We start from the raw sequence: 16,560 nt of genomic DNA on the forward strand, positions 1-16,560 counted from the left end.
ATGTCCCTCTCAGCCATTAGCTGCTCAATGTGCTGCTGCTTCTCCTTTAGGGCCTCCTGCAAGGCTGTGGTGCCTGAAATCTTACGATTATACCGTGATGATGTTTCTGTTAGCTATGGAGAGACAGAATACAAGCAAGGTCAGTGAGTAAGCGCAGCATTAGAGAACAGATGAAACTGAGTGTTTCTATGTCTCACCAGGCCTGTGCGGCTGGGCTTGGCGCTGACAGAGGATGCCACAGAACTCATGGTACTGATGGAGGAGGCACTAGGGCTTCGCTTTAGCCCTGATGGTGTGGCCACTACTTTCCGAACCGTTGTTTTTGCTTTGGCTGGCGTGGTGGAAGGGAAGCCAATGCGTGTGACTTTGTGCACTGGAGCAAATAAACCATACTTGGGTTGACACTGAAAATATCTGGGGACACATGATGGGATACAATCATGATAATGAAAGTCATAGTGTAACATTTTTTTTGTTGTTGTTATTTACAGATACAGTGGCTTAGTACCTTGTGCCCGCCACTGCCCCATCATTCTTTCCTAGAGGCTCATCCAATTCCACACCACACCACTCGCCTTTGGCAAAATCTGTTTCTCCAAGGAAACGTACCACTCCTGCCTTTGTACCACCAACCTGAGAAGAAAACACCAAACGTTAGCCGACAATTAATCTCAACGGATTAAAGACGCCCAAACAGTAAATCAGCTTTGCCTGGTAATAAACCCTGAGTGAGATAATTCCATCAAAGCAACAGAAACATGTACTAGCTTTGAACAGAGTGAGGCCAAAGTCTGAACATGTGAAAACAAACATGGTTTTTTGTTCTTTTAATTGATTAAGTCAACGGTTTAATTAATTATGGTATTTTTACATTTGGAAGTGGTGAGCCAATTGCAAAAACTGTGTTAGTACTAGTACATCTATTGAATCAGAGGACATTTGTTTGTATGACATTTGAGGAATACTGTATTGAAAGAAGAAAAATAAAAAAAAAGGATGGTTCTGTTGGTTACACACTAAAATATCCAGGCAAAGAAAAAGGTACAGTTTGTTAGAGAATGTAACAAATTTTACCAATACTCTGTCACCCATCTTCAGCTCTCTTTCCCCCTTTTTGACAGATCCAGTCTCTGAGAGGTTGGAGACAGATTCACTGTTTGTGCGTGGGAGGTTGGAGGATGGTGTAGCTGGCGTAGCTGGTGTAGTGGACGAGGCCTTCTTGGTTGCAGTGGTAGGTGATGTTGATTTTGTGGCAGGTGTATGCGAGGATACGCTGCTAACTGAAGGAGTGGGTGATGCAGCACGGGAGGGGGGTGCCGTCTCAGTTCCATTAGCCTCGCCCTCTGTGCGTGACAACTTGGATGGGCGGGTAAAAATTCCTCGCAGGGCTTCACACTGGAAGTAGCGCACCCCTGCCACTGACCCATCATTCTTCCCAATTGGCTCATCTAGAACAATCCCTGCCCACTGGCCGGGAGCAAACTGTGCCTCTCCCAAAAACTGTATGTGGCCTGGCTTATTCCCATTTACCCATACTCGCTCCCCAATCTGGAAGCTCTCCCCAGCACTCTCCCCGGCATCTCCTCCACTGGCACTTGCGGCTGATTTGTCGGCCGCAGCAGCTTTAACTCCCGCTACAAACAAGGAGAAAGAACAGATCCACTGAGTAACTGATTTGTGTGTGTGAAAGACAAATGTCACCAATGCAGTGCAAAACACTGCAATATTAATTAGATGTCCAGATTATACAATGACAATTTAAATGTTTCAAAAGATGGCTTTAACGCTATTCTTATACAAATTAGTACTGCTGGCAAAAAGTAAAGTTGTAATGCTGTGATGCCCAGATCCCCTTAATGCCATCCCCAATGCACTACACAAAATAGTCACTTGCCTTGCATATAGGACTGTGAGCCCTTTCTACAAACCTAAGCTAACTAATACAATATTAAACTGTACAGTTGCCTTATCAAGAGATGATAGATGACAGATATTGTTATCACCATCCCATATAATCATATTTTAACAGAATATTAAGATATACAGTACATTATATTATTAGATTGATATACATTTATTGATGTAATAGAAGTTGTTGTAGTGAAAAACTGACAATATCCACATGAAAAATCTGAAAAAAAAGTGCAAACATTACACTCATGTTCACCAAAGGTTGAAGAAGCTGTACATGGGAAGATTCTTACCTGTGCTGGGGTTGGTCTTGGGGGCTGCTGTCCCAGGTGGCCTAGCTATCTTGCTGGGCCCTTTGATCCCACTGGGCCTGGCTGTGCTCATGTTTCTGCCAGTGATCCCTTAGACTCAAAAGGCTTGTGTCCGTCGGTGGGTACAGACTGACCCCAGATCATCAAAAAAACAGGTTGCAGCTCTGTGACGGCAAAGTTTCTTTCTCCTCACCAAAATTAGACCAAAAAAAATGAAAAGAAAAAGAAAAACCAGGAGGAGGGAGAAAGAGTGCTGCCCACAGAAAGGACCCTGTATGGAAGAAAAATAAGAAACATTACTTCTTAATCTTAATTATTTAACAAGTTAATTAATCAAAAAGTAAATGTACTATTGTCTTTTCCTGCCTCTCCTGTGGTGGCAGTGACAGCAATAATTTAATTTGGAGTAAACTAAAAAAAATAGCACGTATAGATATGCTTTTAGGTCATGTTCATTGACTTTGTTTTTGGCGCTCTGTTAGTGGCAGCATTTCGGTTCTGTTTTGACAACAAGCTCCTCAACACACACCACGTCACAGTTAAGACCTAAAAATACTGTGTCAAAGGCCAGCCGACATGCAGTCTATGTTTCAGCCATCATGAACAGTTCATCTGTGACCTTGACCACAAAACATGCAGTAGTCCAAACAGTCTCACTCAATCTCAATTCTGGCATTAAAAAAAAAAAAAAAATGTAAATCTGGTTGGCAGCTTTTTCTAAAACAGGATTACTGTAGAAACAAGACCACCATTAGCAGCAGCAGATTATCCTGTTTGTCAGATTACCTCACCACAGAAACTGATTGGCTGAATGTAGCCTACCATTTGAACATGCCCCCCGTTGTTGGTAGTTTGACAATATGACAAAATACGACTTAGTGTGGAATCATGATAGGTTTTTATACACCTATTACATTAATTAATTACAACAAACGAGCAAAGCTACAGACAAAATACTGACAAGCCTTGATTTTCAGGCCAATCTACTGTCAGATCTGTAGCATTTTCTTGGAGGGTTGCATCACATCGACCTGATCTCTGTAGAACAGGTGCACAGAAAGTCTAGGACACCAAAGACTGATGCTTGTTTGTGTGACCACATTCAGTAAACGTAAACCACATACAAGCAAGCTGGCAAAAATGACTGGAATGTGTACATACATGACTATGATGATGCCATATTGCCACCTTAGATTTGGTAAAAATGTAGTGATTAGAAAAGAATGTATGTTAAGTTAGATATGCATAAAACTGATATCAAAAATGTTATTGAATTCCAAGTGCTGTTCACCTGTCAGTTAGAGAACAGCACCTCTTGGATAGATTTTGATATCAAGGTTTAGGTACTGTACATTATGTCCCTGAAATTTGTGTTAGCGCTTTACAGGTGAGAACAGAGAGCTTACTTTTTGGACTAATAAGGGTGAGGACTATGATTGTATAACTGAATCATTTTCACACAATCACAAATGCATCACAATGTTACACACGGCGTGCCAGTCAATCAAAGCAGTGATTTTACTTATCCTGAATATTATCACAGGCCATATGGGTTCAGTTTATGTAATAGCTTGAATAATGTCAAGATAAATGGTTTAATTATTCTCAATCATTGGCAACGATTTCAAACACTTTCAGGACCATGGGGTAGAGTAACACAAATGTTCTTAACATTCTTAGAGGAAGCGTGTTTGGAAGTTAAGGTATTTCTTAAATCCTTTAAACCTATAACATATCAAATTAACAAAACCCCTCTCCTGCAAAGTGTTGAGTCACTTTTAAGTCAGCAAAGATGCTTGATCTAATCTCACACCAGGTAGAAATTTAATACAGATCTTGTTCAACAGTGTCACGCAAACATACCTCTCATTCCTTAAAGGGCCTAAGAGCTAAAGTACGTAGGTTCACCAAAACAACCGAGATGATACGCTGTCACACACCCTCTAGATATTTCTCAGCAGATAATAACGAGTGGCCATCAGAAGGCAGTGACCTAGTTCAAATGCAGCGTTCCAGTTTTCTCCCACTGTGCCTTTGAATAATACCGATTAGTGCCCTCCTGTCAAGAGGAGGTCGGACTAAAGAAGCATTTCAATGGCTACAACTAAAAAAGGGACACGTTAAAAAATGTAACCAACTGTATTAATATCTTGTCTGATTGACCCATAAGCCTGTTTAATTTCACAAGAAGTGTTTTCTGAAAAACTATTTCTTTATGATGTCTTAGTAGAAAATCGCCGGGCTTTACTACGAGTGTCTTGTGAGCATTGACAGAAAATGTTTCAGCGCCGATTGGTGAGCTGAAGCAGTCAGCTGGAAATGATCCACTTAGTCTGGAGAACTTCCTACTACAGCAATGTTAATCTTTTTACTCTAATCTGCAACCTGGAAAAAAGCCAATATCAATGTTCTGCAGAAGTTTAACGGAATTAATAAAATGATTAGATGATAGTCTGGTTTCATTTTTTTCCTAATGTAAATACACGAATAGAAATGGGTACATGATGGAAGCCTCAAAAACAGAACTGAGAATTAATCTACTTCTCAAAATGACTGCAAAGACACAATAACTTCATGTCAGCAGTTTATGCGCGCCGAGTCTGTTCAAGCAATGGATGAAACAGTATTTCATTGTCCTCTGTTATCAAAAGCATGTTGGAAAAAACTTCCTACAGAATAAAACAAAATTCATCTGTAGATGAATATCTTCATAACACTGCTACATAGTTAACTAGCTGCCTGTGCAGGGCACAGTGCTTCCAGTTAAGCATAGCTTGCTGACTGCAGAGTGCAAAACCACTTAGGATGCAGACGTTAGTGGAATCTGCTTGCGTGTTTTGTATTAACAGTGACGTCTCTATGCATTTCACCATCCCAAGTATTTGTTAACTGATGGGAGGGTGTCACTGGTTTTACACATTTACAACAGGCTTTTATTCCATTGTTTTTCAGCAGGCTAATATTAGCCACTGACATCAAGGATTTTGAGTACAAACATGTTTCCTTGGAAAGATTTTACAGCGAGTGCAGCTGTTACTGATTGGTCGAAGTCTACAGCCCTAGTTGTTAGTATGCCTTTACGCCTTCAGATGTGTATTCACTGATCTACCCCTTACTTCTACATGCTTGCTTTTGTCATCACTAGGCCAAATTGAGCTCTGATTCTTCCTTTTTGAGGAAACATCTGCTGTGATGATTGTGTAGGCCCCTGCTAGCACTGACAGAGGCCCATGTAAAAAAAGCACTAACAGGACATGAGCACAGAATAAAAGCTATAAGCATCCTGTGTCCTCAGTGTCTGAATACAGATTCACCTGTTTTCAAGTAAACAACCCGCATTATCCACAGGTGGACATTAAACCTACCTTCTATGTCAACACTGCCCTGTCCTCCTCAGATCTGGCACTTACAATTGTGACGAGACATAACTGAGACCTGAAGTAATAGCTTGCATGGTTGGGTAGTCAAGGTTTCCACTGCAGCCCCAATGTAAAATCCAGACTTTGCAGAACTGACAGAGCCTTTTGAACCAACTATGGTGAGTATTAAATAATGTTAACGTAAAATCATAGATCATGTTTTTCACTCCAGTGGGCTGATAACTTACGTGATACACATATGAAATATTATGATTCTGTAAAGTGACCAATTTATAATTACTTTGATCTGACTTCATTTGTGTTAGCCATTCTCTCATGTATGCCATATGGAGTTCAAAGACTAGCAGAAACACAGGAATTTCGAAGTTTCAAGTGGTATTGCCTTTGCAAATCTAAGATTTAAACCCATTAAAGCTTAAGTCTTGTTAGTCATTCCAAACTAGTTCAACTGTTTTTTGTATGAAACAGAAAGGCTTAATCATAAATGCCTAAGTCACACCTTTAAACCTCAAAACGGTCAAATGCTGAAACTACTATTGCAGTTGCTTCACTGACACATTTTACACAGCGTAACTGTTTACATGTCCAGTTAAGTAAGTAATCTTATGGTTTTGGAAACAAATTGGCCTTTTAACTTGCCTCGCCTGTAGCTAACATCGATGAGGTGGCACATCTGGTTCGTTAAAAGTGTAGCCTTTAAAAAAAAAAAAATTCAAAGCAGTTATCTTACCTTTCTAGCTAAATCGACGTATCTAGTGAGACAATATCCTGTGTATGATGAGTTATACCCGGTACCATCAACATGCTCAAACATACGAATAACCCACTGACTGACCACGGTGGTAACGTTAAGCATAGCGACTGAAGCAAGTCCCACTAGTCCAAAAGTCTCCGCAATGTCATCGAAGCTCCAGTAGGGCACACTGCTGCTACAAGTTGGCAAATTGTTACAGATTAGATCACCTGTAAATATAACTTGCTGTATGATGTTGTAATAAGCGGTTTGTTGACTGTACTGTCACCTCTCCGGCTAAAACGGAATCACAGTCTGTTAATTATCAGGATAAGAACATACGTGATTAGTTGCTAAGTAACGTTAGCAGTGAGGCCCGAACCGGTGGTGGGGACCAAAAGAAGGGCTGGTTAGCTAACGGTAGGTTCGCTAGCTAGCTGAACTAACACCTCAAGTAACGTCTAGCGGTTACACTACCCGGACAACTTTCACATGCGGTTAGTTTCCTGGTTTATCAGCAGCAAAAGGACACGCACATTTACGGAAATACATGACCTAGGCGTGAGCTAACGTTAGCTAATACTGACCTGATATGTTTCTGTACAGCCTACGTCTTCTCAGTAAAAACACACAGAGCTAATAGCTAGCTAAGTGGGGAACCACGACGACTGGGATCAGTCACGGGTAGGCACAGCCCAGCGTACGAGCTGTCTGTCCAACGGCCGAGGGAAACGTCAACTTTAAGTGCCGACCAAAGATGATATGTTCAGTAAGAGGGAACACTCCCTCACAAAACAATGTCCAGACAAAACAACTTTACAGGTACAATTGGTAAACTAAAGGGCGTCACATTGGGATAGATTATGGTCATATTTGTGCTGGCAAAGGTACAGGTCTGTACCGTGGAGAAGTTCAAATGTTAATACCATCAAACAATGTAATAATTCAAGCATACAAGTAGAGAAGTAAACCCCAAACAACTCTACTGTATGTCAATGTTTAGGATTGGAACATATTAAATCTATGCTTGATTGATCTCAGTTTTTTTTCAAATTATAACAAACTAAATAGCAGAATTTGGGGATTGTTTTAAAAGAAGAGTTGGAATTATGCAAATAAAGTCAGAATTTAGAAAAAATGATTACAGCACTTAAATCCAATTGTCAAAATGTGACTTAACGTCTATTTTGAATATAAAGACCAACAGAATGAAAAAGTTTAATTTAAAGTCCTGAGTTCAGGCCTGCAATGTAATAGCTTTATTACAAAAGGTTGGAGTGTAGACCGTACTAGACACCATCTGTTTCACATTACTTTGCAATGGGTTAAATAACAAAGGTTAATTCAGACACAAGAGCATGTATAATTGTATAAGTATGTGCTGTATGGAAGTTTCTTGTGTGCATGTATGCAAGTAATTTCCAATTATTCTGTGTTTAGATGAGTGTGGGTTTTTACTGTTAAATGCTATTAGTTTGGAATATGGACATAGAAACACACAATTGACATAACATTCACTATGTTGGGAATTTCCTTGGACATTTTTTGACTCTTTTTTGCTAGCAATAGGATAAATATTGTCTACTAAATATGAAAAAAATAATAAATACCAATGCTCCAAAATTAATTACAAGTCAACCTGAATGTGTAAGAAAAGTAATTTTCATCTTATTTTCAGCCAAAAGATAACACACATCAGGCAACTATTTTATTACATGCCTACCCATGACTGACTGACACAGCTAGCCTCGATAGCGTCTTTAAAGTCGGTTGATGTTTTTTTGCTTGCAGATATTTTAAAAACAAATCGTCAATAATCTTTATTTTAGCTGCAATATAAATCTATTAAGACAAAATGTAGACCAAGGTTTCTAATGTCCCAGGGACAAGGTACACATTGTTAATTTTGTAGTTCCAATTACCTGCAAATTGTTTGGCAATGTGCATTAAATCAGTAAGGAGCTGATTTTAGGAAAGACTGTGGGTAAACTTGGTCACTAAACTGCTAAAAATGTTTAAACAATCAACTACAGCGTGCTATCAACATACAGCTAAATGATATCAAACCCACATCTAGCTGTGGCTGCCAGACAAAATAATGCACTGAAGCAAGCAAAAGCATGTTTACTTATGGTTTTTAAGCAATTTAAGTAGAATGAAAATGGAAAAGGCCATTTTAACATCATGGTATTAAAATTATTACATGTCAAGAAATGACCATTTCACACATTTTACAATAAAATAAAAAGCACGATACTGTTACAAAAAATAGACTTATTGGTCAAAACTTAAAAACTATTGTTGCAGCATCAATTAATGTCCCTCCTTTGTAGGTTTACAGATCAAATGTATATACACAGCATAGACATTCAACTTTGTACAAAAAATAAACTGCTAAAAACATGCTTGATAGGATGGTCATGAAAATAAAAGTTTGTTTAAAAAAATATCAATGTATTCTTGTGTTCCAAATATAGCCAGTACATTGTTATTTTTTTTTTGCTAAACTTCGAGGGGAACTTTTAAGCAAGTCTCTGATCCTAAGGTATGTCCCTGTGGCTTCAGCAACTTCAGTGTACTCTGGTGTATCTTCAAACGGAACGATGCCAGCTGCAAACCTGCTACGATGAGGAACAGCTGTTATCTTCTCGTCATGCGTAGGAGAAGCACAATCCCTAGCTGCTCCATTATAGAAATCTAGATCAGAGCTCTGGGGGTTGCCTCCATGGTGTTTGACTGGACCAGGAGTCTGGGGACTGTTGTCTTGGATTTTGATCGGACCAGGGCTCTGGGGGCTGTCGTCTGGGACTTTGACTGGACCAGGGCTCTGGGGGCTGTCGTCTGGGGCTTTGACTGGACCAGGGCTCTGAGGGCTGTCGTCTGGGGCTTTGACTGGACCAGGGCTCTGAGGGCTGTCGTCTGGGGCTTTGACTGGATCAGAGATCTGGGGGCTGCCGTCATTGGTTTTGATCAGACCAGGGCTCTGAGAGCAAATCTCCTGAACCCCTGGTTCACTTTCATTTTCACTGCTATGGCAAGTTTCTGCAGGTCTTGTTGTGTCCATCGTTTCTTCAACCTCATCCGATTCTGTGTCGACATGAACAGGTGTGGACATACTTGGTGAACCAAGTACAGGTGTTCCCGCTGCGGGTGTTTCAGATTCGCTATTTGTGGCAGTGTCAGCATTTTCTAGAGCTGCCCAAATCAGCCTCTGCTGCTCCTCCAGTTCCTCCAATGACAATTCATCCGCCGTTCCGTCCACAGTCTCATCAACTACTACCCAGTTACTACCCCGCAGAGCTGGGGAGCCGTTAGTGGGTGTGGGGGGAGGAGTGCCTTTAGGGAGAGGTGGGGGAGTGGGTGTAGCAGGAGGAGTGCCATGAGGTAAGGGAGGTGGTGAACTGAAGCATGGGGAGCCAGGGGGAAGCGGAGGTTGGAACTGGAAGTCACCTGGGCCATGATCATAAGGTGTTCCTGGGTCTGAGGGAAGACGCCCAAAAAGGTTAGAAAATGACAATTTGACCCAATCGAAGAGGCAGATGATTCAAGTAGTTATTAGCATTATTCAGCTATAAATAAAAACTGAAAAACTATTTACGTGACAACATTGTAAAAAGCAGTTTTAAAAAAAAATCAAGTCGCAAGAACAAAAGTGTGGATATCTAGATTGTGATTGAGAAAAATCGTTATTTAGTTTTAAAAACATACTATTGTGTACATGTAACTTGTGTATAGGACCTCTAAGACACATTATGATGTGCCTGCTGAAAAAAAGTGACTGGGAGGACCAGTTACCTGATTCAATATCCATGTCCGAGCTTCTTTCAGAGCTCCGATCCGGACTGGGCCTCGTCTTCTTTCTTTGCTGAGGAGATGACTCAGATTCATGCCGTCTCTTGTTGCAGGTGCCACCAGGCTGTTGGCAAGGAAGAATGACACATGGAATGAATATATTTAAGGGCTTTTCCTAAATGCACAGCAATTACACGTCCTCTCCTTATCAGTGCTAGTTAATTAATAAAAAAGTGGAAACATTCAATTCCAGAAGCAAGAATGAGAGGAAGGTGCACTCAGATTAGAATGAATGGATGTCTAATGGGGAATATGAAGAATGGGCATCCATTACATGTGAACAGCATAGACTTTGCTTGTATGGACCAAAGTGGCAGGCTGAGGCCACCCATCACACACACTACATTTTATTCTCAAAGTGGTGTGACTTTATAAGATTTATTTTCATTATTTGGTCACATTACCTTAAAATAATGCATCTTCCTATCCGGCCTACCTCTCATGCTCAAGTATCAAGAAGTTGAATTTGTTGTTTGAAAAGGACAGGAGTCACTGCAATATTTACAATGTGGACACCATAATAATCCAACAATTCATTTGTAACATTATCCTAACTCAAGAGCTTCTATTATACATGTGAATCTTTAATTTTAAACTACAGTGGTATCATGGAGAATGAGAGCAGATTTGACAAATATTACCCAAGGTGATATTTCATGGTTAAAGCAGTCCAAGACCGTCTGTCAGAAGCAGGTGTGGCCTACATGCTTTGAGAGGATAAACCTAACTGCTTAAGGAACTTTAAGATCATTACCATAGGGAAGTTGCTGGACAGGTAAGCTGCATAGTTTTGCTTCAAGTGGTTGGTCTGCATGGGAATAGAACCATACTGCATGAACTCCTGGATGTCAGAAAAAGAGAACAAAAAAGTGTGAGATGAAACACTCTTGTAAAGATGCCCTGCCACTAAAAAGCATGACAGTGTATGGCTATTATGAGGCTGACTCCGTATGATAGACAAAATAATTTACGCACACATTTAGTTCAAAGTGAGTATTTGCATACATCTAAATAAACCTTTTCTAATGATTTAGATACCTGGAATGACAGCATATACAACTAGTTATACATTTAAGAAAAAGATTATATTGTAGGACTTACATCTTTTACGTTGTGTGATGCAGTTACATTGAAGCCTGGGAAATCTACCAGTTTGGAAACATCATAAGAGATGTTTTGCGAATTGGTATTGTCTGTTATTTTACCTTCAATTGAAACTATAAAAACAGAAAGAAACAGATTCAGTTCAACATTTGTACATATAACAACATTCTTAGGTTTTGCAGTAGTTTCAATTTCTTTTAAAACCTACCATTTCCATCATACATTGTTAAGCCAGAGTTTTCCATCTCTGCCTCTTTGAGCCAACCTGGTGGATAGCCTAACTGCCTCATGCGATAAATTAGAGGTGGGATGGTGTTTCCATCAATTCCTAGCGCTGTCAACAGATCCTCACTGTACAAAAGCACAACATAGTGTAAAACATTAAATTATCAAAATTAGCTCAATATTTATTGCATGTGATTAAATGATGTTTGTGTCTACCTCATGACTCCGGGCTTGTATTTAGCAAACCGCTCCTCCACTTCATCAGCATGATATCGCTGGTTACTCTGCATGGCCTGGTTGTTGTTCTGATTAAACTCCTTCCTTCTTTCATTAATTGCAGCCATGTCTTTAGGCTAGAAAGGTAAACATGTATAAATCAAGTTCATACTCTTCTCTCTCATCTTTAAATGAGCTCATACCATTAGTATTCTTACCTTGGGACAGTCTCTTAGCTGATGACCACTCAAACCACAGTTGAAACACATTGATTTGGGTCTAGAATGAACAGATCAGTGATACGCATCATACAGGTATATGCAACAAAGCAACGTAACAGAGCTAATTATAAACAGAAGACAAAACTAAATAAAGCTTCATTAAAAACCTGACATACCTTTTGTCTTTCATTTCTATGTCCTGCCCATCTGTGCCAACGACTTGGTTAAAAACCTGGAGATAGCTTTGCAACAATTCAGGAATTCTATCGTTTGTGCAAAGCAACAAACTCGTTATCTTGTCTATTTCACCGCCTTAATTGACTTGTATGCTGGATATTTTAAATAAACTGCCACATTTCAAATCAGGACATCTTTAGTTGTTGTTTTTTTTAAAGTCTTATCCCATGGCAGTTCTCAAATGTAAAATACATGTTCAAAACAGATGACCTGACAAACTAGACTGTAGATTTTTGATGATGTGTCTCTTTATCCAGCTTAAAAGATACGTTGGAACGTTCCATCCATCTGTCAGCTGGGGGTTTTCATTCACCAGAGGCTGTCCAAGTTTATCAATACTGAATGTAGTGAAATATAATACACTTCCAACCACCTGAGATAGAAAAATAATAAGAAAAAAAATGATATGATACCGTGTCATGTAGATTAGATTTGAAAAGATCCAATTTTATTTCTCGTGTGGCAAGAAATTGTGCAATATCCAAACCACTGACAACAGTGAATACTCACTTTAAACGCTTCAGTTGTTGTTCTTATGCTACCGGAAGAGGACTTCTGCAGATCTTCATCCAAAGCAAAAGCTGAATTCTTCATAGAGGATAGAACATGTTTTTGCTCATTGCAAATTCATAACTGTATTGATATTAATCAAAATAAAATAAATTCAGGGTAAACACCTGAGGTTTCATTTGCAAGAGGGAGTCTTTTTCATTGCTGGGTTTCTGGTGCTTCAAAATCACATTGCAGATGCAATCTTCGATTTCTTGACGACACTGCCTAAAAGAAGACACATTTGTTGTTTTCTGTTAACAATTTAGCAATGGAGGTCCACACAACACATACACAAGTACATAATATGCTGCACTATCATCTTATTAGCCATAATGTAAAAACTACAAGTGTTGTCAAAATGTCAACATGGTAAAAACAATATATATTTGTACAATTACAAGTTACAACCTCAACTTGACCGTCAACAAGACGTCAAAACAGACGTGACAAAACGTAATATGCAAAGCAAATAAACACATTTGACTGCTTACTTCGAGATAATATTGTTTGCATAAATGACTTGAAGAGCTGGCCCGTCGGTGTTGACATCTTCGATTGTGATGCCGCTGTAAAGTCAGAGGAAAAGGAGTATTGGTTATTGGGTGATCGGTTTCGTTTCATTTGTTGTGCGCATTAGTGACAGCTAACGTTAACGGTTACCTTGGTCGTGTCAGGAGTTTCAGTTTTCTTCTTAAACCTTTATGTAACTACGAGTTAAGGAAATAGACAGAAATACTACAAAAAATCCATTAGCAAACATTTTCAGGTTGTGCTTTTTATGGTTTGGTTACAGACAGGAGGGTCTCACGGTGCTAGCTGAGGTTCGCTAATGCTAACTTACAGCCACAGTGCTAGCTAGCATACAATGAGCGCATCTGACACAAGGATATTCTCCTCGGTGAGTCTCTGAATGTAGTCATCATACTCCTCCAGTCTGCTCCGGACCTGGCTCGTTTCTTCCTTGTCCTCCTCATCATCATCTTTGAAACGAATATGCGTTGGGGCCGGTGCGGAGTCATCAAGCAGCTGAAATAGCTCACAATCGCCGAAATCAACTTCAGCCATTTTTACCCAGCTACTAACGAAAGTATCTATCCTTCGAATTCATTGGTCCTCCTTATGTCACGTGTAAAGTAGACGTAAACGTGGTTAGAAGGAGGATTTTAGTGGGTTTATTTAGCCCACCACATTGTATTACAGGTTACAGAAATCCAACAAAAAGAGAAGAAACTCTGCTGCTAAAGATCTCCTCAGATTACTATGTGTAAATGTATAAGTTACACATAAACCAAACATCACAAAGAAGACCACACAGGGTCAGCAAAAAAGGAGCCACTCTTATACATCATATTAGAGCCGCTTCTTTAGTCCGTAATACAGCGTTGAGGGCATGAATGGCTGGTTGGTCCAAACCGTACGCTTCTGTTCCGTTGAGTCAGTTTCATTTGTTTGTTCCAACCTTTTGACTTCTTTAGCTTCATTTACAGTATTGTGGTAAAACATTTAGTCTTTCTACTAGACTGGACACAATTTTGAGTAAGTGAGAAGCTCACTTTGCTTCCAGCAATGTCAAGTTGCCCAACTATCCACTTAACCTTACCGCAGTGGGACGGGGGCGCACGGAAGATTCGCTTCATTCACCTGGTGAATCTGACGTCGTTCAGGCTGACAGAGTGTCCCAACAAGGTGAGTGTATCACTTCAGACCTTATTTTTACAGTCTGCAGTGCAAACTCAAAGATATGTTTTGCTCTTTGCTTCAGTGAAAATTGTAGATTTGTTTTTGTAATCACATTTTTCATAACCCCTGACACCAGCTAGATGGTGCTATATCGGCCATCATGTGTAGCTCCATTGAACACAAACAGTAGGCTAACTTAGCTTCTTGGGTTCATATGTGGGGGAAAAAAAATCGGTACAGCGATATTTTCAGTGGCAATACTGTATCGATACACAGGCGCCCAAAGTATCACAGTATCGATCTTTTATAATATATGTGTTGGTCAGTTTGTTTGCTTGACAATCCCATTTTGCATCAATAAAATTGAAGTGATATAAACAAACAGATAAATATATCTTTTTAGATAAAACAGATGTTGGCAAAGTTTCCTTTTGGGGACATCATTTGAAGAAGGTTATTGAAATATATCGCAGAATATTGCAATATGTTTAAAATCGCAATAATATTGTATCATGGCTTAAGTATTGTGATGATATCGTATCAGGAGGCGTCTGGCGATTCCCAAACCTATATGTATCCTCTGTCTATTTTAGAGTCCAATGGTCCCTCTCTATTTAGGAGCTGATCTCTTCTCCAACACAGACATCCGCACGGAGAACCATCCCAGACACCATGCCAAGTTTGCCAAGAAAGGATTTGCAACAAAAATATTTTTTTCCTCAGGTAAAAAGCAAGTTAAAATAGTACCATAAAGATATTACAATGACTTTAGACCACGCACACACACACACACACACACACTCTCTCTCTCTCTCACTCAACACTTGACAGCTGAATGTTGACTTCTTGTTGCAGCATTCAGGTTCCATGGCTTGAAGGTACCTAGTGCAAGTAACAGCCTCTGGTTCTACAGCGTTCAAGGACTTTTTCGAGTAGCCTTTGAGATGTACAGTAAGCAAGAGCAGCTTGCTGTACTAGAGAACTTCCAGGTGCAGTACAGTTAACATTGTAACATTATGTGTCTTTACATTATATATTCACTTGGTTTTATTTATACACCCTGCCTACAAATGCCTTTTGACTGATTTAGTCTTTCCTTTTGTAGGATGTTTGGAAATCGCAGATAAATGACAGCCCTCTGGAAATGAGTTACAACCTCAGTGTGCAGCTTGACTTTGCACTGTCCAGCAGCCTGCATGATACAGAATCAAACAATGAAATATCACAACCTCAGCAGTACCAGGTTGTCAGGGATTCGGTGGAGGTATATGGCAGTGACACAGGTGATACATCAGCAGATCACGATTATTGTTCTTTCCCCAAGCAGAGCTTGCAAACCGAGCAAAGCCAACTGGTATCCACAGTGAGACAAAAATTGCACAGCTTGGATGAAAAACTCTCATGTGAGACTCAAAGCTACACAGAACAGCTGGAGACTGTCTTGCTGCTTTTGGAGAACATTGATCAGTACATAAATGGGAATCTAGAAGAAAAGGATGTGACAAAAACTGTGCTAGCCCTGCTAAAGGCCAAAGACTGGGGTTGTGTGTATTCAAGTTCCCTGCTTTGCGGTGTAGGATGCTGGCTAGGCCAACAGTTTCATGCAGCCAACAGCAGCATCAGCCAGAAAGTGGAGGGTTTTAAAGTTCAGCATATTGAACAAATTAGTGACTTGCCACCTGCTGAGGAACTAGCAACAGAGCTATTCCCAGAAGCCATGCAAACACTGCTGCTTCATTGGATGGGCTTAACTGAGGAGTCCACCATGGAGAGGAGACACAGCGAGTACCCCATCCTGCTCCTTATCCTTGAGTTTGCCAACCACAACCTCATCACAGGCGTGGCTCATGTGCTGTACTCCAGTCTTATATGTAAATAGTGGATTTCCGCTGAGGCATCATTACAGAGACCTGAAATGTAAAACAATGTCCAGTATTCTAATAAATGTAATTTTGATAAATATTGTTTGACCTTATATTGTTTTACAAAACTGATTCTAAAATAATTCTTTGAAAAAACAAGTAACATATTGTGAATACAAATTTTACTGATGTAATTCAGTTCTTTTACATTTCATTTCACTTTACATCAACGCAATTCTATATGATTTTGACACGTTTATTATACTCCTATATAGA

The 16,560-nt window shown here is 39.8% G+C and overlaps 3 protein-coding genes across 5 annotated transcripts; 1 reads left to right on the plus strand and 2 right to left on the minus strand.

Moving 5' to 3' along the window:
- LOC116690265 (CAP-Gly domain-containing linker protein 1) lies at window positions 1-7,099 on the minus strand (the record flags this gene model as incomplete). Its single annotated transcript, XM_032517085.1, is given in 6 exon segments — window positions 1-113; window positions 198-414; window positions 509-633; window positions 1,075-1,634; window positions 2,205-2,493; window positions 6,923-7,099. Coding segments are annotated over 5 exon segments (1,106 nt in total), but the record flags the coding sequence as incomplete, so codon positions are not given.
- Window positions 7,100-8,444: 1,345 nt separating this feature from the next.
- Window positions 8,445-13,868, minus strand: zcchc8 (zinc finger, CCHC domain containing 8). 3 transcript variants are annotated; one of them, XM_032517079.1, is made up of 15 exons: window positions 13,633-13,868; window positions 13,403-13,445; window positions 13,234-13,308; window positions 12,868-12,967; window positions 12,701-12,778; window positions 12,460-12,563; window positions 12,130-12,195; window positions 11,951-12,011; window positions 11,733-11,869; window positions 11,500-11,642; window positions 11,289-11,404; window positions 10,942-11,028; window positions 10,131-10,251; window positions 9,312-9,815; window positions 8,445-9,233 (listed from the first exon to the last, which is right to left on the minus strand). In XM_032517079.1, exons 1-15 carry the CDS (start codon window positions 13,805-13,807, stop codon window positions 8,824-8,826), a joined length of 2,220 nt encoding a protein of 739 aa, XP_032372970.1. In that variant the 5' UTR covers window positions 13,808-13,868; the 3' UTR covers window positions 8,445-8,823. The 3 variants fall into 3 exon arrangements, with proteins under 3 accessions (XP_032372970.1, XP_032372969.1, XP_032372968.1); XM_032517078.1 differs by having other exon boundaries at window positions 8,445-9,268; window positions 9,308-9,815; XM_032517077.1 differs by having other exon boundaries at window positions 8,445-9,815.
- A 156-nt stretch (window positions 13,869-14,024) lies between these two features.
- Window positions 14,025-16,384, plus strand: LOC116690267 (uncharacterized). The gene is made up of 4 exons (XM_032517089.1): window positions 14,025-14,428; window positions 15,016-15,145; window positions 15,278-15,411; window positions 15,528-16,384. The coding sequence occupies exons 1-4, from the start codon at window positions 14,309-14,311 to the stop codon at window positions 16,299-16,301; spliced, it is 1,158 nt and encodes a 385-aa protein (XP_032372980.1). The 5' UTR covers window positions 14,025-14,308; the 3' UTR covers window positions 16,302-16,384.
- Window positions 16,385-16,560: the final 176 nt, after the last annotated feature.

This window comes from Etheostoma spectabile, chromosome 5 (assembly GCF_008692095.1).
Source record: "Etheostoma spectabile isolate EspeVRDwgs_2016 chromosome 5, UIUC_Espe_1.0, whole genome shotgun sequence".
NCBI lineage: Eukaryota > Metazoa > Chordata > Actinopteri > Perciformes > Percidae > Etheostoma > Etheostoma spectabile.